The sequence below is a fragment of the Bombina bombina genome, chromosome 6 (genome assembly GCF_027579735.1).
Source record: "Bombina bombina isolate aBomBom1 chromosome 6, aBomBom1.pri, whole genome shotgun sequence".
In the NCBI taxonomy this organism is placed as follows: Eukaryota; Metazoa; Chordata; class Amphibia; order Anura; family Bombinatoridae; genus Bombina; species Bombina bombina.
In genome coordinates, this window is record NC_069504.1 from 542,614,990 (window position 1) to 542,629,586 (window position 14,597).

General features: G+C 41.6%; 1 protein-coding gene across 2 annotated transcripts in view; it reads left to right on the forward strand.

Annotated features, from left to right (window-relative positions):
* DMXL2 (Dmx like 2) overlaps nt 1-14,597 on the forward strand; it is a 641,271-nt gene that overhangs the window by 38,191 nt on the left and 588,483 nt on the right. For both annotated transcript variants that reach the window (XM_053717470.1, XM_053717469.1), the window contains exon 4: nt 6,806-6,884. In XM_053717470.1, coding sequence (XP_053573445.1) covers nt 6,806-6,884 — 79 coding nt within the window. The remainder of the gene's footprint in view (nt 1-6,805; nt 6,885-14,597) is intronic.

Here is a 14,597-nt window from a genome sequence, read left to right on the forward strand (position 1 = left end):
TAAACATAGCTCTACGGTCTAGGGGACATCCAGTGATTTACTTGATTTCTCTGCCTTTCAGGTATCCCAGGATGGGTCACACTCAGAGGGTGAAATTTCTGGATCATAGTCTACTACCTCTAGGCCTCCGGCTGTGGAGGAGCCATCCTTTAGATTTAAAATTGAGCATCCTCGTTTTCTTCTAAAGGAGGTTCTGCCTACATTAGAGGTTCTAGAGGCCAAGTTTCCTGATGACCCTTTGATTCCTAAATTAGAGTGTATGAGGACAGGGTAGCGCCGCTTACTTTTCCTGTACCCGTAAATATGGCAAATATTATTTAAAAAGGAAAGGAATAGAATTGGATCTTCCTTTTCCCCTTCGTCTGCTTTAAAAAAAATTATTCCCGGACTAGAGTTGCAGGGTTCCCTCCCTAAGGTGGATGATGCTATCTCCACGTTAGCTAAGTGTACTACTATTTCTCTTGAGGATAGCTTGTTTTTCAGAGAGCCGATGGATGAGAAAATGGAAACTTTTCTCAGGAAAATGTTTCAGTATACGGGATATTTATTTCAACCGGCAGCGACTGTTGCCTCGGTTGCTGGAGCTGCGGCCTACTGGTGCGACTCCTTAGCGGAATTGATCGAGGTAGAGTATCCCCATTGACGTTATCCAGGAAAAAATTAAGGCTTTGAGAATTGCTAATTCTTTTATATGTGATGCAAACATGCAGATTATTCACCTGAATGCTAAAATCTCTGGTTTCTCAGTGCAGACGCGCCGGGTGCTTCAACTGAAGTCCTGGTCTGCGGACATGACTTCTAAGTCTAGATTACTTTCCCTCCCTTTTAAGGGAAATATTTTATTTTGTCCAAGCCTGGACTCCATTATTTCCACGATTACAGGGGGTAAGGGTGCCTTCCTACCGCAGGATAAAAAGAACAAATCTAAGGGACAAGGATCTAATTTTCTTTCCTTTTCGTTCTAAGTCCCAACGTCAGCACTTGGAAGCCGGCTCAATTCTGGAATAAATCCAAGCAGAACAAGAAGCCCGCCGAGAACAAGTGGGCATGAAGGGGTGGCCCCCGATCCAAAGCTGGATCGTGTAGGGGGCAGACTGTAGCTGTTTTCAGATGCTTGGTCCAGGGACGTGCAGGATCCATGGGTCCTGGAGGTCATAGCTTGTGGATACAAGATTGGTTTCAAATCTCATCCACCCAAGGGCAGATTTCTCCTCTCCAGCCTGTCTTTAAAACCAGAAAAGAGAGTAGCCTTTCTGGGGTGCATGCAGGATCTGTCCTCCTTAGGGGTCATTGTCCCGGTTTAGAGAAGAGTTCTCTCATCCCAAGCACCAGGGTAGAATTCCTGGGCACTATAACAGATTCAGTATCCATGAGGATATTTCTAACCGACTAGAGACGGTGCAAGCTAGCTTCGGCATGTCTTGCCCTCCGGACCTCCTTAAGGCCATCTGTGGTTCAGTGTATGGAGGTAATTGGTCTCATGGTGTCCAGCATGGACATAATACCTTTTGCCAGGTTCTGTCTCAGACCGCTACAGCTGTGCATGCTGAGGCAGTGGAACGGCAATCATTTGGATCTGTCTCAACGGATTTCCCTGGACAACCGGTCGAGAGAATCACTCTCTTGGTGGCTCTGTCCAGATCATCTGTTCCGAGGGACATCCTTTCTCAGACCATCCTGGGAGATTGTGACTATGAACGCGAGCCTCTCATGAGGGGGAGCTGTTTGGGGTGCCAAAAAGTTTTGGAACTTTGTGCAATCTACAATGCTCTGAAAGCTTGGCCTCTTCTGGGTTCGTCCCAGTTTATCAAATTCCAATCTGACACTATAACCTAGGTTGCTTACATCAACCATCAGGGTGGAACGAGAAGCTCCCTAGCGATGAGAGAAGTATCTCGGATTCTGGAGTGGGGGGAGCCCCACAGCTATTAGCTGTCAGCGATCCACATTTAAGGGTGTGGACAACTGGGAAGCAGATTTTCTCAGCAGACAATCCTTTCATTCGGTGCAATGGTCTCTCCATCCTGAAGTGTTTGCGGAGATATGCTTCAGGTGGGGGACGCTGGAGAGAGATCTCATGGCGTCTCGTCTAATACCAAACTACCCAGATATGGGTCGAGTTCCAGGGATCCTCATGCGGAGCTAATAGATGCTTTAGCGGTGCCTTTTTCCGCCATTATCAATCCTTCCTCGAGTAGTGGCCCACATCAAGCAGGAGCAAGCGTCAGTAATACTGATTGCTCCATCTTGTTTGCGAAGGACATGGTTCGCAGACCTGGTGAGGATGTCATGTTCTCCTCCATGGAGGTTACCTTGTCGCAGGGATCTGCTGGAACAAAGTCCTAGATTCTCTGAGGCTGACTGCATGGAGATTGAACGCTTAGTCCTAGCCAAGAGAGGGTTTTCTGACAGTTATTGATACTCTTATTCAAGCTTGTAAGCCTGTTACTCGTCGCATCTATCATAAGTTGTGTAGAACCTACTTATTCTGGTGTGAAGAGCATGGATTTCCTTGGCATAAAGTTAAGGTTGCCAGGATTCTGATGTTTCTCCAGGATGGTCTGGATAAGGGTCTTTCGGCCAGTTCCCTGAGGGGACAGATTTCAGCCTTGTCTGTTTTTACTGCACAAGAGGTTTTCTGAGCTTCCAGATGTTCAGTCCTTTAAGTCTCTGGTTAGGATCAGACCTGTGTTCAGATCTTCGGCTCCCCCTTGGAGTCTGAATCTGGTTCTTAAGGTTTTGCAACGGGCTCCATTTGAGCCTTTGCATGAAATTGATATTAAAGGGACACTGAACCCATTTTTTTTCTTTTGTGATTCAGATAGAGCATGCAATTTTAAGCAACTTTCTAATTTACTTCCATTGTCAAATTTCCTTCATTCTCTTGGTATGTTTATTTGAAAAGCAAGAATGTAAGTGTAGATGCCGGCCCATTTTTGGTGAACAACCTGGGTTGTCCTTGCTGATTGGACAGCACCAATAAAAGTGCTGTCCATGGTGCTGAACCAAAAAGTGCTGGCTCCTTAGCTTAGCTGCCTTCTTTTTCAAATAAAGATAGCAAGAGAATGAAGAAAATTTGATAATAGGAGTAAATTAGAAAGTTGCTTAAAATTGCATGCTCTATCTGAATCATGAAATAAATAAATTTGAGTTCAGTGTCCCTTTAAGTTGTTGTCCTGGAAAGTTCTCTTTCTACTGGCTATTGCTTCGGCACGCAAGGTATCTTAAATTGCCGCCTTGCAATGTGTGTTATCTGGTGTTTCATTCGGATAAGGCTGTCCTACGTACTAAGTTAGGCTTTCTTCCTAAATACGTGTCAGACCGCAACATCAATCAAGAGATTGTGGTCCCTTCTTTGTGTCCTAATCCTTCCTCTTCGAAGGAACGTTTTCTTCATAATTTGGACGTGGTTCGTGCCTCGAAATTTTATCTTCAATCTACTAAGGATTTTAGTCAAGCTTTTTCCTTATTTTGACTTCCTTATCCTTTTGGTTGAGGAGTCTTATCCGCTTAGCCTATGAGACAGCGGGACATAGACTTCCTCAGAGAATTACGGTTCATTCTACTAGAGTAGTGGCTTCCTCTTGGGCCTTTAAAAATGAGGCCTCTGTGGATCAGATTTGTAAGGCGCCCACCTGGTCCTCCTTACACACTTTTTCTAAATTTTACAAGTTTAATGTTTTTGCTTCAGCTGAAGCAGCCTTCGGGAGAAAGGTTTTGCAGGATTTGGTGCCCTCAGATTAGGGTCCTCCTCTCTTTTTGTCCCTCCCGTTATCAGGCTTTGGTGCCCTCAGATTAGGGTCCTCCTCTCTTTTTGTCCCTCCCGTTATCATTTAGTGTCCTCTAGAGTTTGGGTATAAGTTTCCCTACAGTAAGGAATGAAGCCGTGGACTCTACTTGTATTAAGAAGGAAAATGATAAATTATGCTTATCAGATATTTTAATTTCCTTCTGTACAAGGAGAGTCCACGGCCCCCGCCCGTGTTTTCCGATGGGCGCCCCCCTAAATTATAATTTTTTTTTCTTATGGCACCTTTTATACCCTGATATTTTTCCTACTGTTCCTTGTTCCCTCTGCAAAATGACTGGGGGATGGGGGAAGTGGTATTTAAGCCTTTGGCTGGGGTGTCTTTGCTTCCTTCTGGTGGCCAGGTTCAGAAGGAAATTAAATTATCTGGTAAGCATAATTTTTTTTTTTTTTTAAATAATGGATTTCTTTACTTCTGCAAATATGGTATTATGAGGCAAATAATATAGGTTTGAAAGAGACAAATACATGCACCTATAACACACTTAATCAAAGTAAACATTCCATATACTCATATGCAGGGCAACAGCTAGTCCCACTATGATTATTCTCTGTATGGATAATACCAATTAAACTCCATGGAACAGGGCAAGAGTATCTCCAAGAAACCTTATGCTTCGTCCATGAAGAATGTTGTGAGACATGCTGATACTGAATAGAAAAATATTAAACAGCTACATGATTGTGCTATAATGACAGTAGATTGATACACTAGCTCTAATCCTCTGATTATTAGACCTGTCTTGTGTTATATATTATATTTCAAGCAGGTTGCATAGTGCACCCTTTAAGAATTGCTGGACCCCAAGCTCCACATCTTTCATAGTATTAGTGGCATCTAACGGGTTAACTCTTATACCTAACCCTCGTTTTAAATGTAACCTTAACCTGCATATCAGTCAAGATTATTGCATACTGCAGTAGACTCTCGTAGGAGGCCAGATTTTGGTAGGCACAAGGTCTTTGTTTATCAGATCTCAACAAGAGCATTGTTGTTGGTAAGTTTGGGCCATGACATAGCCACAAGGTTATCAAGATCTTTGACATCTGCATTTTTTCCCTTTATATTCCTTCATTGTTTTTCTTCCTTGGCTTCTTTTTTATTTTCTATCTTTTCAGCCCTAGCAATAGCCTTAACTAAGATATTGTTACTGTAGACTTGTTATGTATACAAGTTTTGTGAGGGGAGTACAACATTAAATAAGTGGTTAAAGCTGAGGTTAAGCATGTAGATTTTATTTTAGCCTAATTTTTTAAGCCAACCACGGCTGGGATTTTTATGTTTTTCCTCATAACTGAATTTATAATTTAAAAGGGGCATAAAAGTGGAAACGTAAAATGCTCTAAAGATCATTTTATTATTGCACCTTGCTTGCATAGGGATAAAACATATATTTAAAGTCCGCTTCAGAGCACAAATTCTCTACTGGGATCTTTCTGAATACAGCTGGTGAGCCAGTGTCAAGAGGCATATATATGCAGCCTCCAATCGCCAGCTAGCTCCTAGAAGTGCATTTCTGCTCCTGAGCCTACCAAAGTATGCTTTTCAACAAAGGATACCGAGAGAAAGAAATCAATGTAATAACATAAGTAAACTGAAAAGTCTTTTGGAATTGCATGCTCTGTCTGAACCATGACTGTTTCATTTGTTTTTCTTCATCAAATAAACTGAAAGTTAGTTACAGGTAAGTTAGACACCATAGGAATAATTTTATACATAATTGTTAGATCACAGAAACAAATCAAGGCATGTCAGGGTTATGTCATGGCAGGTTGCAAAAGGTGGTTTTTAGGATTCATCAGAGGAATTGGTCAGATTGCATAGGTTCGGCCTCAGTATAAGTCAGGTTTGACAAATAAAAGAACAGCAAACAGACAGTCACGCACCACCCTATACTTGATGAAGGCTCAAATAATCAGCTTAACACATGTAAAATGGCATGTATGCATGCACTCATGATTAAAGAAGAGAGTGCAGGGTGCCATACCTGACATGGACTGCAGCTTGTGCTGGTTTGGGTATGCCCCAGCTCTTCAAAAACTGACTTAACAGGATAGGGAAGATTCCAAGCATTGCTTCCGGTCAAGTATAGAAGGTCAGTGTAAGCTTTCAAGTATTATCCTAGAAAAAAACCCTTTTCATTTTTTGTCTAGATAAATAGACATCCCTCATCTCAGTAAAAATCCTAAATGTCTCAAATCTAAACTCCCATCATTGGTCACAGAGACAGGAGATAGGTAAAAAGATGAGAACGACCAGTCATTATGAAATGTCAAAATGGACACATTAAACATTGGATTATACCATTAGTGTACAGAACTGGAATTGAAATGTCCCTGGATGAATTTAAGCAATGATAGGACAAGGGTTAATGTAGCAAACAGCTACCTTCTTAGGGAGGGAGTGGGCAGTCATAGATTTAAAGTCGTACTTCATACCTTGAAACGCATAGTGACAACAGAAGATGGAGCACATTGTAAAGAATAGCTGTAAATTTTTGAAAATCCAACTGGGCTGACTGAAATGACTGCTGAAGAGCTTGAAAACTGTAGCTATGGCTGGGAACTGCAGGCGCAAAAGTGGAGATAGGAACATCCAAGTGATGTTGAGGATTGAGACCATTGTTTTGTTTGTTTTTTTTTTTCATATTATTTGGATAAGTGTTTAGCAGTGATACATGCAAATTCTGCAAGTGGAAAGTAGTACGACAATCATTCTGATATACAGTATATAGCAGCACACTGCAGTTCTAGTCCTCTCCACCTATTTTTTTCCTTCTACTCATGGATCATAGTTGGCCTGATCTATAATCGTGGTAATCCTCATCCAGACAGTTAAGGATAGAATTTTAAATTTCCATGTTAATTTTTATAATGCGTGTATATATTTTAATACAATCAGACTTGATTCCATAATTGAAATATGTTTAATAAAATACCATACCTGCGTACCCACACATGTAAGGAGTTATAACATTTTCCTGTATTTTATTACAGCAACTAAAATATCAGTGGGTGAGAACAGGACAATTTTTACTCACTTCAGTGACATACAATTTAGCTTGGGATCCTCAAGGTAAGTCAGCATTAAATTACCATATATTTATGCAGTTATTACAATTCATTTTTGTATTAATATATTTGATTATTAGCAGTATATTTGTATTAAAAACGTGTATCTTTTGTTATTCTCATTGAATTAACTTGTACCATCTTTATTCAATTTAGTTTATGTGCATTCTAACCGATCATTGGTTTAAGTTATGAAATTAACAAAGGGACAGTAAAGTCAACATCACAATTTTACTGTATAGATAGGACATGTGGTTTTTAAACAACTTTACAATTTATTTCTGGTATCAAATTTGCTTTGTTCTTTTTGTATGAAATGAACAAGAGTAAAAAACTTTACACTTTTATTGTTGACACATGGAAACATTATAAAAATAAGTCTACAAGCAAGTAGAAACAATAGTCAGATGCGTTTCGGCTCACACCTTCTTCCATTACCTAGATTCATTATTCAGAAATACATATATATACCCTCTAGAAAACTCGGATTGGTTTATAGCAATTGCCTTAATGCTAACATGTATACTTCTCTTGTTCCTTTGGGAAAGAGTAAATATAGATGGGGATTGTGGCTTTTTGGGGGTTAATAGTGTAAAGGGGTAGTTTGCGATGTGGGGGTTTAGGGGTTATTAGAGTAGTTTGGTGCAACTGTTTCCTCTGGCCAAACTTTGTTTGAGTGATCACATTAACTTTCAGTTTGTAATACGAATGGACATTGCCCCTCAACTCTGCCAATAGAAAATATTGGGAGTGTAAAATACTGTGAGTTTGCTTAAATGAATTTGCAGTAATTTAAACAGCACACCATTTTTAATATAAATTAGAGCATTAAAAATACTGCAATCTTGTGATCGTGTTTTCTGGTGAAAAAGTGTAGTGCGTTTTGCCTCTTAAAGGACCAGTGAACACAGAACATAACCAAAACCAAAATAAATGTACAATTGCATAGCTGATTAAATGCATAATGTATATGAGTACTCAAATGAAAAAAACATTGAATGTAAAATTAAGAGAAAAACTTGCTTTTATCCTTTCCGTATTAAAAATGGCTCTGTGGCTTGTCCGCCCATGTCTAGATGAGGGTGGGCTTACTGTGACTGACAACTTCTTGTAGCGATTCGGATGTTAGCTAATATCCATTATTATTTTTTCTCCAACATAGGTGTGTCCGGTCCACGGCGTCATCCTTACTTGTGGGATATTCTCTTCCCCAACAGGAAATGGCAAAGAGCCCAGCAAAGCTGGTCACATGATCCCTCCTAGGCTCCGCCTTCCCCAGTCATTCTCTTTGCCGTTGCACAGGCAACATCTCCACGGAGATGGTTAAGAGTTTTTTGGTGTTTATATGTAGTTTTTTTCTTCAATCAAGAGTTTGTTATTTTAAAATAGTGCTGGTATGTACTATTTACTCTGAAACAGAAAATAGATGAAGATTTCTGTTTGTAAGAGGAAGATGATTTTAGCAACCGTTACTAAAATCGATGGCTGTTTCCACACAGGACTGTTGAGATGAAGTAACTTCAGTTGGGGGAAACAGTGTGCAGACTTTGCTGCTTGAAGTATGACACATTTCTAACAAGACTTGGTAATGCTGGAAGCTGTCATTTTCCCTATGGGATCCGGTAAGCCATTTTCTTTATAAGAATAAAGGGCTTCACAAGGGCTTTAAAGACTGGTAGACATTTTTCTGGGCTAAAACGATTACTTTATAAGCATTTTTAATAGATTATAGCTTTGAGGAGTTATTTTAATCTTGGGAATTATGTTAAAAAAACGGCAGGCACTGTATTGGACACCTTTTTCACTGGGGGCCTTCTCCAATCATAGGCAGAGCCTCATTTTCGCGCCACTAATGCGCAGTTGTTTTTGGGAAGCAAGGCATGCAGATGCATGTGTGAGGAGCTCAGATACACAGAAAAAGCTTACTGAAGGCGTCATTTGGTATCGTATTCCCCTCTGGGCTTGGTTGGGTCTCAGCAAAGCAGATACCAGGGACTGTATAGGGGTTAAATGTAAAAACGGCTCCGGTTCCGTTATTTTAAGAGTTAAAGCTTTCAAATTTGGTGTGCAATACTTTTAAGGCTTTAAGACACTGTGGTGAAATTTTGGTGAATTTTGAACAATTCCTTCATACTTTTTCGCATATTCAGTAAAAAAGTGTGCTCAGTTTAAAATTTAAAGTGACAGTAACGGTTTTATTTTAAAACGTTTTTTGTGCTTTGTTATCAAGTTTATGCCTGTTTAACATGTCTGAACTATCAGATAGACTATGTTCTGTATGTGAGGAAGCCAAGGTTCCTTCTCATTTAAATAGATGTGATGTATGTGACAAACAATTTAGAGAAAATGATGCCACTGATAATGATGTTGCCCAAGATGATTCCTCAAGTGAGGGGAGTAAGCATGGTACTGCATCATCCCCTCCTGTGTCTACGCCAGTCTTGCCCACACAAGAGGCCCCTAGTACATCTAGTGCGCCTATACTTCTTACTATGCAACAATTAACGGCTGTAATGGATAATTCTATTAAAAACATTTTAGCCAAAATGCCCACTTATCAGCGAAAGCGTGACTGCTCTGTTTTAGATACTGAAGAGCATGAGGACGCTGATGATAATGGTTCTGACATGCCCTTACACCAATCTGAAGGGGCCAGGGAGGTTTTGTCTGAGGGAGAAATTTCAGATTCAGGAAAAATTTCTCAACAAGCTGAACCTGATGTTATTACATTCAAATTTAAATTGGAACATCTCCGCGCTCTGCTTAAGGAGGTGTTATCTACTCTGGATGATTGTGACAATTTGGTCATTCCAGAGAAATTATGTAAGATGGACAAGTTCCTAGAGGTCCCGGTGCCCCCCGAAGCTTTTCCTATACCCAAGCGGGTGGCGGACATTGTAAATAAAGAATGGGAAAGGCCCGGCATACCTTTTGTCCCTCCCCCTATATTTAAGAAATTATTTCCTATGGTCGACCCCAGAAAGGACTTATGGCAGACAGTCCCCAAGGTCGAGGGGGCGGTTTCTACTCTAAACAAACGCACTACTATCCCTATAGAAGATAGTTGTGCTTTTAAAGATCCTATGGATAAAAAATTAGAGGGTTTGCTTAAAAAGATGTTTGTTCAGCAAGGTTACCTTCTACAACCAATTTCATGCATTGTTCCTGTCACTACAGCTGCGTGTTTCTGGTTCGAGGAACTAGAAAAGTCGCTCAATAAAGACTCTTCTTATGAGGAGGTTATGGACAGAGTTCAAGCTCTTAAATTGGCTAACTCTTTTACTTTAGACGCCACTTTGCAATTAGCTAGATTGGCGGCGAAAAATTCAGGTTTTGCTATTGTGGCGCGCAGTGCGCTTTGGCTAAAGTCTTGGTCAGCGGATGCGTCTTCCAAGAACAAATTGCTTAACATACCTTTCAAGGGGAAAACGCTGTTTGGCCCTGACTTGAAAGAGATTATTTCAGATATCACTGGGGGAAAGGGCCACACCCTTCCTCAGGATAGGTCTTTTAAGGCTAAAAATAAACCAAATTTTCGTCCCTTTCGCAGAAATGGACCAGCCTCAAATTCTACATCCTCTAAGCAAGAGGGTAATACTTCTCAAACCAAGCCAGCCTGGAGGCCAATGCAAGGCTGGAACAAAGGTAAGCAGGCCAAGAAACCTGCCACTGCTACCAAGACAGCATGAGATGTTGGCCCCCGATCCGGGACCGGATCTGGTGGGGGGCAGACTTTCTCTCTTCGCTCAGGCTTGGGCAAGAGATGTTCTGGATCCTTGGGCACTAGAAATAGTCTCCCAAGGTTATCTTCTGGAATTCAAGGAGCTACCCCCAAGGGCAAGGTTCCACAGGTCTCAATTGTCTTCAGACCACATAAAAAGACAGGCATTCTTACATTGTGTAGAAGACCTGTTAAAAATGGGAGTGATTCATCCTGTTCCACTAGGAGAACAAGGGATGGGATTCTACTCCAATCTGTTCATAGTTCCCAAAAAAGAGGGAACATTCAGACCAATCTTAGATCTCAAGATCTTAAACAAATTTCTCAGGGTTCCATCGTTCAAAATGGAAACCATTCGAACAATTCTTCCTACCATCCAGGAAGGTCAATTTATGACCACGGTGGATTTAAAGGATGCGTATCTACATATTCCTATCCACAAGGAACATCATCGGTTCCTAAGGTTCGCCTTTCTGGACAAACATTACCAGTTCGTGGCACTCCCATTCGGATTAGCCACTGCTCCAAGAATTTTCACAAAGGTACTAGGGTCCCTTCTAGCGGTGCTAAGACCAAGGGGCATTGCAGTAGTACCTTACTTGGACGACATACTGATTCAAGCGTCGTCTCTGCTACAAGCAAAGGCTCATACGGACATTGTCCTAGCCTTTCTCAGATCTCACGGGTGGAAAGTGAACGTAGAAAAAAGTTCTCTATCCCCGTCAACAAGAGTTCCCTTCTTGGGAACAATAATAGACTCCTTAGAAATGAGGATTTTTCTGACAGAAGCCAGAAAATCAAAACTTCTAAGCTCGTGTCAAGTACTTCATTCTGTTCTTCTTCCTTCCATAGCGCAGTGCATGGAAGTAATAGGTTTGATGGTTGCGGCAATGGACATAGTTCCTTTTGCACGGATTCATCTAAGACCATTACAACTGTGCATGCTCAGTCAGTGGAATGGGGATTATACAGACTTGTCTCCGATGATACAAGTAGATCAGAGGACCAGAGATTCACTCCGTTGGTGGCTGACCCTGGACAACCTGTCACAAGGGATGAGCTTCCGCAGACCAGAGTGGGTCATTGTCACGACCGACGCCAGTCTGGTGGGCTGGGGCGCGGTCTGGGAACCCCTGAAAGCTCAGGGTCTTTGGTCTCGGGAAGAATCTCTTCTCCCGATAAACATTCTGGAACTGAGAGCGATATTCAATGCTCTCAAGGCTTGGCCTCAACTAGCAAAGGCCAAATTCATAAGGTTTCAATCAGACAACATGACGACTGTTGCATATATCAACCATCAGGGGGGAACAAGGAGTTCCCTTGCGATGGAAGAAGTGACCAAAATAATTCAATGGGCGGAGAATCACTCCTGCCACTTGTCTGCAATCCACATCCCAGGAGTGGAAAATTGGGAAGCGGATTTTCTGAGTCGTCAGACTTTTCATCCGGGGGAGTGGGAACTCCATCCGGAAATCTTTGCCCAAATAACTCAATTATGGGGCATTCCAGACATGGATCTGATGGCGTCTCGTCAGAACTTCAAGGTTCCTTGCTACGGGTCCAGATCCAGGGATCCCAAGGTGACTCTAGTGGATGCACTAGTAGCGCCTTGGACCTTCAACCTAGCTTATGCATTCCCACCGTTTCCTCTCATTCCCAGGCTAGTAGCCAGGATCAAACAGGAGAGGGTATCGGTGATCTTGATAGCTCCTGCGTGGCCACGCAGGACTTGGTATGCAGACCTGGTGAATATGTCATCTGCTCCACCATGGAGGCTACCTTTGAGACAGGACCTTCTTGTTCAAGGTCCGTTCGAACATCCGAATCTGGCCTCACTCCAACTGACTGCTTGGAGATTGAACGCTTGATTTTATCAAAGCGAGGGTTCTCAGATTCTGTCATTGATACTCTTATTCAGGCTAGAAAGCCTGTAACTAGAAAAATCTACCATAAGATATGGAAAAAATATATCTGTTGGTGCGAATTTAAAGGATTCCCATGGAACAAGATCAAAATTCCTAAGATTCTATCCTTTCTACAAGAGGGTTTGGAGAAAGGATTATCTGCAAGTTCTTTGAAGGGACAGATTTCTGCTTTATCTGTCTTACTTCACAAAAAGCTGGCGGCTGTGCCAGATGTTCAAGCTTTTGTTCAGGCTCTGGTTAGAATCAAGCCTGTTTACAAACCTTTGACTCCTCCTTGGAGTCTCAATTTAGTTCTTTCAGTTCTTCAGGGGGTTCCGTTTGAACCCTTACATTCCGTAGATATCAAGTTATTATCTTGGAAAGTTTTGTTTTTGGTTGCAATTTCTTCTGCAAGAAGAGTTTCAGAGTTATCTGCTCTGCAGTGTTCTCCTCCTTATCTGGTGTTCCATGCAGATAAGGTGGTTTTGCGTACTAAACCTGGTTTTCTTCCGAAAGTTGTTTCTAACAAAAATATTAACCAGGAGATAGTTGTGCCTTCTTTGTGTCCGAATCCAGTTTCAAAGAAGGAACGTTTGTTGCACAATTTGGATGTAGTTCGTGCTCTAAAATTCTACTTAGAGGCTACAAAGGATTTCAGACAAACATCTTCTTTGTTTGTTGTTTATTCTGGTAAAAGGAGAGGTCAAAAAGCAACTGCTACCTCTCTCTCTTTTTGGCTTAAAAGCATCATCCGATTGGCTTATGAGACTGCCGGACGGCAGCCTCCTGAAAGAATCACAGCTCACTCCACTAGGGCTGTGGCTTCCACATGGGCCTTCAAGAACGAGGCTTCTGTTGATCAGATATGTAAGGCAGCGACTTGCTCTTCACTGCACACTTTTACCAAATTTTACAAATTTGATACTTTTGCTTCTTCGGAGGCTATTTTTGGGAGAAAGGTTTTGCAAGCCGTGGTGCCTTCCATCTAGGTGACCTGATTTGCTCCCTCCCATCATCCGTGTCCTAAAGCTTTGGTATTGGTTCCCACAAGTAAGGATGACGCCGTGGACCGGACACACCTATGTTGGAGAAAACAGAATTTATGCTTACCTGATAAATTACTTTCTCCAACGGTGTGTCCGGTCCACGGCCCGCCCTGGTTTTTTAATCAGGTCTGATGAATTATTTTCTCTAACTACAGTCACCACGGTATCATATGATTTCTCCTATGCATATTCCTCCTTTACGTCGGTCGAATGACTGGGGAAGGCGGAGCCTAAGAGGGATCATGTGACCAGCTTTGCTGGGCTCTTTGCCATTTCCTGTTGGGGAAGAGAATATCCCACAAGTAAGGATGACGCCGTGGACCGGACACACCGTTGGAGAAAGTAATTTATCAGGTAAGCATTAATTCTGTTTTTTTTTTATCTTTCAAAAGTTTTATTGGTTTTTTTCCAGCATCAGACAGTACACTTATACATTCTTACAGCCTTTGCCGGTAGTAGATTAACAGTCAAACAAATTCAACACAGTAACATCTTAACCTACAACATTACATCAGTACAGTAGTCAATTTCCCTCTAACATGCTTAATGGTATTCATTCCTGTCTCTAGGTGCTTTTACCTGTATGCTACCTCTATATGTGCATAACATAATGCGTTGTGTCATGTCACAAGCCAGGGCTGATGTTGGTATTTGGTGGGGCGTCATGTGTGTTTAGAGAATTAGCTTTAGTTAGTTCCCAGTACATCTTAATATCTAGAAAAACCTCCTTTTTTGGGGATTTATAGAACCCGTATTCTTCCAAAATTAGGGTGTCCTCCACATGCCCAATCCACTCCATTGGTGTGGGGGATACATGCAGCTTCCATTTCTTTGCTATTAATGATTTTGCTTAATTTAAGGCGAACTGGAGTACTCTCTGTCTAAGTTTACAGATGTCATTAGGGAGTGCATTTAATAGGGCTATTTTGGGAGATAGGGTGAATGCTGGGCCCAGAAGTTGTTGCAGAAATCTCTCAATCTCTTTCCAATAAGGTTCTATGATAGGACAGCTCCACCACATGTGTAGCATTGATCCTTTTTGTTTA